The sequence below is a fragment of the Myotis brandtii genome, unplaced genomic scaffold (genome assembly GCF_000412655.1).
Source record: "Myotis brandtii unplaced genomic scaffold, ASM41265v1 scaffold79, whole genome shotgun sequence".
NCBI lineage: Eukaryota > Metazoa > Chordata > Mammalia > Chiroptera > Vespertilionidae > Myotis > Myotis brandtii.
In genome coordinates, this window is record NW_005371173.1 from 4,292,116 (window position 1) to 4,303,623 (window position 11,508).

Genomic DNA, 11,508 nt, shown 5'->3' on the forward strand with positions numbered 1-11,508 from the left:
CTCTGACCTCTCAGACCCTGAGGAAGATGGATGAGGAAGTAGGTGACCTTTCACCTGGTCTTCTATTTGTCCTGCCACAGTATACCCATTGGAAAGACAATTGGGGAGGAACCTGCTGCCAGAGTTCTGAAGCCTTGCCAATTCTCCATTATATCCCTTCTTAAGCTCTCTTCACACCTCCTCTTTCTTGTCCCACCCCCTAATCACTTTTCTCTCACTCAAAGGAAAGTTCTCTTTCCTTCAGGGACAAACAAAGACAACAAAACAACAACAACAACAAAAAACCCTGACACTCTCCAAATATCATTTGCAATATGAAGTGTGAAAATGGACATTATTCTTTGTTAGGGCAAGGGCAATGCTTTCTCTCTTTAGCCTTGACTTCCAAGAGTGACTGGGAGATGAATACTCTTTTACTATGTCAGCTCAACACCTTTAAAAGTCATCAGCTATGACTTGGGAAGAGCAGAAGGATTAAAAAAAAATGCTAGCATTTATATCAGTTTCATACTTTATGATCTAAAAGGTGATTTTTAGATCTAACAACACCATGTCCTCATGGCAAGTCAAGAAGATGGTATAATTATTATCAACCCATTTTACAGATAAACAAACCATGGCTCAGAGGGCCTAAAAAACATGCTCAAGGTCATACAGCTAAGTGACCAAATTGAGACGCATTTCCTTGTCTTGATGTTCCTTCAGCTTCACTTGGATGTTTCTCTGACACCCCAGTAATGATGTCAAGGATGGAGACAACCATTTTTATTACTCCTAAGACTTTTGCAGTCTTTAAAAAGTCTCACTCAAGTTTGGAATTTTAAGAATCCTTTGTCATTCAAGTTTTTCCTTTCTTCCTAAATTCATCAGAGATTCTTACTAGTAGAATCAAAAAAAAAAAAAAAGCAACAAAGTGCAAGGTTTTGTACAAAAAAAGTATCTTCTTAAAGAGTTAATCACTTTATTTTTTAAAACTTTTTAAAATATATATTTTTATTGATTTCAGAGAGGTAGGGAGAGGGAGAAATAGAAACATCAATGATGAGAATCATTGATCAGGTGCCTCTTGCATGCCCCCTACCGGGGATCAAACCTGCAACCCAGGCATGTGCCCTTGACTGGAATAGGAACCTGGAACCCTCCAGTCCGCAGGCCAATGTTCTATCCACTGAGCCAAACCAGCTAGGGCGAGTTAGTCACTTTATGCTTAGCAAAGGAAATACATGAAGAGCAGGTGTGGAAATACCAAAGATTCTCAAAAATGACTCAACCAATCTTCCCATTCCATTAAATATCTGACCCTGTGTTAAGAACAGTTTGCTCAGAAATAAACTAGACCTAAAACTTGGAGCCCCTCCCCTCCCATGAACTACATGATTAACTAGAGTCCCAAGATTATTTCCATAAAACAAACCACTAACTTGTTCAATTGACTTTACATTCATTTCCCCCTCCATCTTTTTCTCTTTTCCTTCTAATTTGGGTTGTAAAACTGTCAAGGAGTTTCACAATGAAGCAACCTATGAATTATTGGGCTCTGTGACAATTGAAAATCAATGACATTAATACAGAGAGATTCTAATGCCATCCATGTGACCATTTGAGTAGGAAATGGAAGACAATATATATTTTAAATATATATAAAAATCTTGACATGTGAAGATGTGCATATTCTGTCTTAGAAAAATAGAAAAGGCAGAATAATTTACTCTAAAATGTGATGTGGTGTCATCACCCAGTTCATTTCACTATTCCTTCTATGATTATTATAATTCACATGCCAATAACAATGCACTCATATGCTCTCTAAAATTGGTATTAGAATATACTTCACAGTTTCACTTTGGTACAGGTTATCTTATAGCTGCTAAGTCAACAGCAAACAAAATGGCAAAAGCCGCCTTTAAATTCCAACTTACAAATTTTCTAGTTTACAAATTTACCTTTTCACGCTAGGTCAACAGAAATGGTAGTCAGCCTTTATTCTGTTTTATTTACAATGAAGTTAAAAGACATTCATTGTTAGCTACTCCAAAAAATAACTGCAAGCAAATCAAGAATGACACTTTAGAAATGTATAAACTATGAAACCATAACTCTGTGACACCAAATTATCAAAACTGTAATTTTTCTAGGTTATTATAGTTGATTTCCAGTCCGTCGAGTGGATTGCCCCATACATAGTTAATCCCACCGTGTCATTAAGATGGTTGAAATGCCAGACAAATTGTTTGGCAGGCAGTTATTTCAGGCTCTTTAATCACCAAATCAGGTGAACCATGGGCAATCCAGTCTACAGCTCAACAATCACCCCAAGAAAAGATTAATCTGATCTGTTGCCTAGATGGGACCAGAGTTACACTCTTTAGTACTAATCATAATGAGATTGGCAGCAGCAAACTATTGATAACCACTAAAAATAAATACCAAACAAAAATAAAAACCTTGGATAACTGATCTTTTTAAAGCCTTAAGCTACACATGACATGAGCAATCTATATACGAATGAATTACTCTCATCCCTTACTCAGAAACAAGGCTTTTTTAAAAATAAAAATAAAATAAAAACTTTAAAAAAAATCCTCAGGATTCTGACAGAAAAGGGGACATAAGGGAAGAAGGAACTGCATACACTCTATTTTAGGTGAGGGAAAAAAAACTTTAGTAATATGCTGCATAGAAATTAACATGATAAAAACATCAAGATTTCTTCAAACACTCAATAACCAAATGGATCACAATTTAATATCGCCTCTGACCACAGATGAAATAAGAAGACTCTTGCTAGTTCCTTATCACCTCCTGGGGGAAAGAAAGGTCTTTCATCAAGATTAATTTCTCTTAGGGACCCTGTCGATGGGTGCTCAGTGAAACAAATGCACTCGAAACACTGTCACTCCAAAAGGCAGGGGACACTGGACATTCCCCACACAGCTTCAGAGATTTGAAACAACACAATTCATATTTCACATGTAAATTGTTTATGTACATACACACACAACCAGAGATATTTACCATTTTTACCAAGTTTCTACTATGGTTTGAACATCTGTCCACCCTCTTTAAAGAAGGATCCATCAATCTCATTTCTTCAGCTTGATCATTTACATTTCCGAGGGCACATCAAGCCAATTCAGATCTAAGTGCCCGATAGCAAATATGTTTGGCCTTCTGCTGATTATGGCAGCATCATTTACATTGTCAGCATCAGAACCGGCCCAGCCTTGCCACCTGGAGCTACAGCACTTACTCATTAGACCCCTCTGTCCCACCACATCCCACAGGGGCTGCTAATTACTGGCTCTACTCCATTCAGTCGCATCTCTGATTTAATTATGTGCGCTGAGCCCTAATGAAAAGTACAATATGGCTCGTCTTACCTTGGCATTCTCCATTCCGCTCTTCATGCCCAGCATTGCAGAGGCAGTTGCCAATGGGTACCAGCCATTCACCATCTGCCCCGCAGTACATTTTTGGCACATCCTTCTCTTCTGAGTTGTTGACACAGGAGCCGCGGACTTCCACCAGAGAAGACGTATCAGCCCCCGTGATGGTGTCTGGAAACTGGGCCAGATTGCGCACTGTGAGCGGACACTTCTTATAGAACACGCGGACGGACACCAGGGCAATGCAGGCGCCCACATCCTGAAAAGCCAGGTAAAACCCCTTTTTGCTCAGTGGCCCTACATCTCGGACCTCAGTGTTCAGCTTCATGATTCGGTCGCCGATGTCCACTTGGGTGAAGCTCTCATCAGCGGCGATGGTGTCGATCTTGGCAAACTGGCTCTCTCGGATAAAACGCTCCTTGTCGTTGTCCGATTCATAGTAGTACAGGTTAAACGTCTCCTTGCAAGTCCCCATGACGCCTGGAAGACTATTGCAGTCCCTCAAGGTGAACTTGATCTCAATGTACACCCTTTGAGCCCCTTCCCGGGTGATCCAGTCAGTTCGGAGCCAGTTATTCTGGCTGGCTTCCATCACGTTGCACACTTGGTAGGTTCGGATGGGTGTATTTTTTTCATCCATAATACTCACTTCCTCCCACTGCAAAGATCCGAAGAAAACGTATCAATCACAACATTTCATCACACAAGGATCTGACAACCCTATTTTACTCTCATACAACTTCAATTATTATTACTTTTTTTCAAAACTACTGAGCACCAGTCCTCACGGATAAAGCCTGTTATGGAGAAGACAAGACAGTATTTTATTGCAGAAGTATTTTTGCTTTTTAAAAATTGTTTCATTCCTTTGCCTTTAATCCAGAGGCAATGGTGGATTTATTACTTAGGAGTTCTCAGCAGTTCCTTGTGGTGGTCTAACAACCTCAATTTCACCTATTACAACAGCTACAATTTCAAGTGGCAACAGTTCAAATTTACTCATAAATGAAAAACTAGTATGTGTATTGTTTCAACAACTGAACAGAGACCTGCAAATTAAGAGCAGGAAGAGGAAAGCTTGCCAAAGGAAGACAATTATCAGTTAATTAGTGGTGCTCCTGTCAGAACTTTGCTCTCTAATACCTAAAAAAATGTCAGTGGATTTTTTTTTCTTTTCTTTTGGCACTGTCACTACTCTTTAAAGGGGGAAAGAAAATCTCACCATTCTGGTTTTGGTAATCCTGGGAAGACAGAGAGTAAACTTTCTGGTTGGATTTCTCAAATATGCTGTCATTTGTAATGGTAGGACACTTTTCAAGAGCATGCATTCAATTAAATGTTTATACTGTTCTTATTTTTAAAACATACGCACATAAGTAAACAAGAACACATACATACTTTGCTTCTAAATACTCTGAGGGTATTGAAAGCAAAATAGTAAGTAGCATTTGTGATTAAAAGCTCAAGAAATTTAAAAAGGATGGTAGAGTTGCAATCTACTTCCTAACAAAGATTCTCATAGTGGGACAGTCTGAATTCACTATGACTAAAGTGGTCATTTCACTCTCGCCTTTGAAAAAATAATCCTAAAAGGAGCAAGATTGTTTGGGGGGTCCTACAGAGCTCTTCATTAATATCTGCAGTGATGCATTTATGTAGATCTGGTATAAGCCAGCTTAAATATCTAACACATGAATATAATTAAAAGAAAAAAAGAGTTTAAGAAATGTATATTGTATAATAGCTCCACTTAAGCCTCCATCCAAAAATATGAGTACATAGAATCATACTGTATCTTTTAACGGGTTTCCCATCTGTGTATTGAAGAACTGTTAATGGATGGAAATGTTACTATATGAAGGGCCATAATGCATAAAATTCTCTATCCCTTTCATCTACTACCATTATGAAAGTTGGAACTGGGAGGGACAAGTACCCTGTCATGATTAAAATTTCTTTTTACCCATTAATAAATCACCAGTAATTTACTTATTTGGGGAAATTCACGTAAGTGCAAAAATAGACCCCCATCTTCAAAAACAAAACAAAACCAAAAAACCTACTAAGCATGTTTCTCCTCTCATAACAAAGAAAATATGGCAAAACACATTTATCAATGTAAATGAAAGTACATAGGGATAGCTCCACAAAATTTATACAGGATAATTCAGATGCACTGTGAATTCTCCAGCCTGAACTTGATTGTTTAAACACACTGATCAATTCACCAGAACAATGACAAATCTCCCCTTAGTTTTGTATTTTACAATCAATGTCAGAAACTCAATATACTCCTTTAAATGAGCACCACCAAGAAATTAGGTTTTTGCTCTAATGTTGCCATCAGGAGCCATCATTTTCCATTATTTTCATGTTTAGTTTAGTTGTTCTGATGGGAAAACAGGAGAGTTGTTTCTGACTGTATTGTCAAATAACTTTTCTTTTTCTTTTTAAAAATAACAGCAACAACAATAAATAAAGGTCATTATTGGACAAAACTGTAATCCAAAGTTTCCAGCAAAGATGTCTCAAAATAATCGAAAGACTCAAATATACCCCCCCCCCCCAGCTAAAAAGAACTTTTGAAGCCAATCTATTCCTACTCAGTAGACTTCCAATTCATCCATCACTCTAAGCCTGATAAATCCTCTTCAAATATAAAATCTAGAGATTAATTACATTTTATAATTTGGTACCTAATATCTCAATGGCTACTACCTGGTATGTATTTTGGAAAGACTATTTTTCTTATGCACAAGTAAAATTTCATTTCTAACCCCTCACAATAATACTTACAATGCTACATACATAATATTTAAGGAAAGGAAAAAACTATTTCCACTCAGCCCATGAAAGTCTGGGTTTTATACAATAATCAGTATGCATAATATTATTTTTTTAAAAGACTTCAAGACAACCAAGAAAAGTTTTGTGTCTAGAAAAAGTGACCAGGTGCTTTTTCAGCAATTCGGGGGATGGGGGTGGGGTGTGGAGTCTACAGCATATTAAATTGCAGTAAAAGCTTTCCAGAAACTAGATAGACCATAGACTGTACTAAAAAAAAAAAAAAAAAAAAAGTGTCACTCCTTGCTTTTAATAGGTCCATGTATATTTAGTGTTAACAAGTCAGATCCAAAGTCATACTTGATGTATTCTCTCTTCAAGCTTAAGAGCAACTAGTAAGAAAAATAAGGCTCATTAAAAATTTTTAATGCAAGTACTGATACCTTCCATCCTCAATTGAGCATACAGTTCTAATACATTCAACCTACAGAGCAATAGCTCTAGTGTAGCATGGGAAAGTCTTCCTGAATCAGTGACCTTTCCAGGGTATAGGATTAACAAGAGTCTGACTCTCACAAGATAAAGCTGTACCTTTCTTCGCATTCAAAGGATGAGGGCAATTGCCTGCAATCAGCGGTGAATACAGCCTGTCTACACTGCCAGAAGCCTGCCAATCATTCTCTCTCCCTTTAAAAAAATGGTTTTGAGAGCAGACTGGAATTTTTCAGCAGAGACTCAACTAACTACAGTCAAGTTCAGGCAGAAAAAACAGGAAGGCAGGGCAATCTCCGTTTCATTTAAATGGATTATGAGAACTACTTTGGAAAAATCCTAAAATTCTCCATTTTCATGATTGTTTCTTATTTTTGAAACCCATCTTCTATAACAGTTTCTATGCATCTTTATTTTCTTTTCATCTTTTATTGCTTATGCAATGGTTGAAGCACCGTAGTGGGTGCTGGCATTACAATTTTTGCCTGGTAAAGACTCAATCTTCCTTTCATCTCTACTGTTTTTAATCATTTGACTTAGTCATAGATTATAAAATATGCAAAGGAGGGCTGATATGCTTAATTTTTTAAAAACCTGAGAGTTATGTCAATTTGGCAGAAACCAGAGATACATATTGTACTGATTTTTTCCCCCCCAAAACGAATTCATTTTGACCTGTTATTAAGGGGTAAGGTTGAGGTGAGAGAATGTGTCCATTGACCTACTTCTAGTCTCTCAATCTTCCAATGGAGGCAGTGATGGCAAATTCTAGAAGAAATGAGCAGTGCATTCTCTCTCATGCTTGTAATGCAGCCTCCCCAGCACCAAAGATCCAAGACTCCAAATACTTAAACTTTTCACGTTTAGCCCCAAAGATGCTCAAGCTTTGATGCTTGCTGCATGTACTGTGCAGGGGGCATGAGTTCGTAAGGCTTTCAGTGTGCAAGAGGGCAGCAGCTGCCTTAAGGTGGTCCTGACAGCAAGGTAAGGAGCTCCTGCAGCTTAGCTTGTGCACAGAACTGAACCTGTGACTGGGACAAAGACAAGGGCTTTCTCCCCAGTATCTTTATTTATTCATTTTCCTCACCTGGAAACAGGACAGTTGCTCTAACATGAACCCGGTCAGGACTTCATGGCCATCACAGTGACATAGGCATCAATTCTAAGTAAGTCTCCAGATTGCCTTTTTTTGTTGGTATTTTAGTTTTAAATAGGCATCTAAGTCGATGCCTCTACTGATCTCCTAATTTTGAAAACCCTTTCTGCCCTTTTGGTTTCTAGTTCTACCATGACAGACCTATCCAAGGGGAGTATAGGATTTCTGCAACAAAGCGTAATTCACTTCATAGGCCATGGCGGAAATCTGACCCCCTCACCACAATCAACAAGAATCAAGCCATTAGGACTTTCAGAAAGTTGCTAATCACTCCTTTTTTACCCTTCGGAGCAGAGAGCCACTCGGAACTTACCCCTCCTTCCAGAGGGCTTGCTATCCACCCAAGTTCTCCCTGAACGGATCTGGAATCCAATAAGGTAACTACAAAAAGGAAAAGAAAAATAGATTAATTTCCAATTGCAAAAGCCAATACTACAAAAACCATTTGCCTGAGCGTTTCCATATGTGCTGAGGGTGCGCATATCCAACTCTGATCAAACCTAAACTTGGTCTCACTTATGTAAATAATCATTACTCACTTGATCTTCTCCCCTCTTTAAATCTGCAAGTTCTTATTTATTTAACTTGCTGAGCATTTAAAATTCCATCCCAGGACTCAGTTGATTCATTTTCTAAAAAGGATGAATAGAGAATCTCAAGTACAATTCAAAAAATAAATATATCTATGTAGGGCAGTTGCACTCCAGAGCAAAATCTGCATTCATCTCTGTCTGGTGTCTACTGGAGTTATTTGTTTTTACAAGTTTCAGATGACCGCATAACTCATCATCATGGTGACAGAGCCACAAGTGAATTCTATCTGAGAGTGCTCAAAGGGTCAGGAAAAGGCTCTCTCCCCGACCACTTTCCCCCTCTCCATCACCAAATAAATCGGCCTTGGTGGTGGTATCCGCTGCTTTTTTAAATATCAAAGTTTCAAAGTGGGGTGGGGGTGGGAGAGATGGCAGACGCGTAGAATTAGAATGCAAATGAACTGAATGATTCTCTTCCCCGGGTCTTTTAGAGGACAAACAGAGACTCCTTCTCCACCCAAGAGGAAATCACTGATTTGAATTTTAGGTATGCAGTAGAGTTAGTGTGCTAGTGTTACACCTAAGCGTGTGCATCGAAGATTAGGAATCCGGAGCCCTAGGAGCTGCCGAGCCCCGCCCAGGCAGGAGCAGGCCTAGGCACCTCGGACATTGAAAAGGACGCAGTCAATTCCTAACCTCTCTCTCCACGTTCTCTTTCCCATCGAGATCCGCAAGCCTGCGGGTCGAAAGGCCCATCTCAAAGGAACCACTGGGTTATCAATTTGATCGGCTAGGCTGGCTCCTCAGGCTGGGGGAGGGATGGGAAGAGGAAGCCTTCCCCTTTGCTCTGGCGCACCCCAACTCTCCTTCTCACCCCCAGGCCTCTGGATTCTGACCATGTCCCCTCTCATTTCACCACGAAGTCAAGGAGTTAAAATCTGCCTCTTTCTCCTGGTTTCCCCCCAAAAGCCTGAATTCCTGGGATCTGTTAATTATTTTAAAGTGTAGAGCCTTCCCTGGGTCTCTCCCGCCCGGAGTTGCGCCCCCACCAAGGGCCTCATTCTCTCTTCTGGGTCCCTAGAGAAAAGCCCGCTACATCCATTTGGATTTATGTAAGGTGGATTAGGGACACAAAGGGAACAATAAGACCCAATTTACAAAAAAAGGGAGGGAGTAGAAAGGGAGGGTAAAAGGGAGAAAAGGAAACGTGATGGGAATAAAAAGCAACAGAATGAATTATTTTTTAAGGGGGAGGAGAAGTTCGAGAGGGGGGTGACTCCCCCCCCCCCCCCCCCCCCCCGCTTTCTACATCAGCCTATGGCTCCATCAGCACCTTTTTGTGTTCTAGGGCTCCCAAGTTTTGCTTTCAAAAGAAAAAGCAAGAAATTGGTGCAAAGAAATTCCCTGCATCTGGTGCAGTGAGGTCTTAGGGGACGTCCTAACAAGCGGGCCAAGTAGCCAGCGGGACGCGGGATCCAGCTTCGGAGAAGAGAACTGACCCTGGGGACCAAGGAGCCGCAGGGGCCGAGATGGCACCTGGACCCAGGTCGGAAGGAGGGAGGAGAGAGGGTGAGAGAGCGCCCCTTTTCTCGCAAGCAGTGTCTGCCGGCAGGTGTGCGAATCTATCCGAGCCTTCGTCTGGCGAACTCTGGGTACCGGCTGCCCAGCCAAGGCTAAGTTGGGTTTTGGCTCCCTCCTTCGGAACAGGAAAAATGATAGATTGTACAGGGATGGAGGGACGGAACCGGAGAGATGGACGAATGAAGAGCTGGCTAGCTGGCTGGCTGGCTGGATGAATGGATGGTTGGAATGGGGGAGGTGAGGGGTAGGGAGGGGTGAAAAAGTAGGCGAGACAGATGCAAGGCTAGATGAACACAGGCTCGAGTACAAGCATTCGCCGGAACACACGCGCGCACCATCAGGGCACTCGCGCACAGAAACACAATCCTCCACCTCCACGCGGGCACCCACGCGCCACAAACACGCATTTGCCCTCGCGCGCATGCATACACGCACATGCACACACGCACATACACGCACACTCACACTCAACTCGCTTTTCTCTGAGATCATCAGAAACTACATGATCAACCCCCACCTCCCCAACACAGACACACAATCCTTCCAGCGTCCGAACAGACGAGCCGAACACCGAGCGCCGAGACGGGTCCAGTCGGTTCCGCACGTTCTCCCCAAACTAACCCAGTGCACAGTTCTGGGGCGAAAAGCAAAAACTCGAGTCCGTTTAACTTGCCGGCGGGTTGCCCAGGTCTGCGGGGTGATCTGAGGAGCGTGGGCCCCTTAGACCTGCGATCGCACCTCGGGGAGCCGGAGCCCAGCGAGAAGAAAGGTGACTGACGCCGGATGCTAGAAATCAGGTCACCGGCAGCCGGCGAGCCGCACCGCCTCTGCTGCGCAGCGGAGGCTCCGCAGCCCGGTCCCGGGAAGCGCAGGGCTCGGGAAACTTGGCAGAAACCACTGCTCGCACGGCTTCCCTAAGAGCCCGGGAGCACCCAGCCCTCTCCGGGCTCCAGGCTTCCGTTCTCCCGTCGACTGGGGCTGGGTGAGGGAGTGGTGGTAGCGAGGGCTTGGGCCACAGAATTATTACGTTTAATCCTAGCGTTGGCTCCCGTGTATCCCCTCGGGGCGCTTCGAACTGGCCTCTCGGCGGATGCTGACAAACTTTGTCCTTTTGCTACAAACTTGGGCAGTCTCGCCGCAGGCACGGGTCACCGCCCGGGTCAGGACACTCGGCCGCCCCGTGCCTCCTCTCGGCGGATCCCCTCTCCCCGGCTCCTTTCTCTCGAGTCTGAGAGCACTGCTCACGCGGGGATCCCCGTCCTCTCCGCCCCCCCACTCCCCAACACTCGCCGGCCTCACGCTCCCGAGGAAAAAATCACCCGCGGGTCGTCCCCTCTCTGTCCCCGACAGCAGAAAAGCCGCCCCACTCTTACCTTCGTTCGCGGGGTACACCCTGGAACCGGTGACAGCGTTGCAAGTCCCAAAGAGAAACGAAAAGAGGACGAAATAGAAAATCCCAGCCATGGTTCGCCGGTGCCAACGCTGCTCCTACCGCTTCTATCCCAGTGGAATAAATGCTTAAGTTAGGAGTGCAGCAGGCTGAAGACATTGCCAAGGGGGTGGGCCCGGCCCGGGA

General features: G+C 42.8%; 1 protein-coding gene across 7 annotated transcripts in view; it reads right to left on the reverse strand.

Moving 5' to 3' along the window:
• EPHA4 (EPH receptor A4) overlaps window positions 1–11,499 on the reverse strand; it is a 137,556-nt gene extending 126,057 nt beyond the window's left edge. For 2 of the 7 annotated variants that reach the window (XM_005883482.2, XM_005883483.2), the window contains exons 1-3: window positions 11,306–11,497; window positions 8,132–8,199; window positions 3,381–4,044 (exon numbers count right to left, since the gene is read on the reverse strand). In XM_005883482.2, the coding sequence (XP_005883544.1) occupies window positions 3,381–4,044; window positions 8,132–8,199; window positions 11,306–11,396 (823 nt within the window). In that variant the 5' untranslated portion in view covers window positions 11,397–11,497. Of the gene's footprint in view, window positions 1–2,286; window positions 2,803–3,380; window positions 4,045–7,749; window positions 8,099–8,131; window positions 8,200–11,305 lie in introns of those variants that run through there. The other 5 variants (XM_014531125.1, XM_014531121.1, XM_014531124.1 and 2 more) reach the window with 5 other exon arrangements.
• Between the last annotated feature and the right edge of the window lie 9 nt (window positions 11,500–11,508).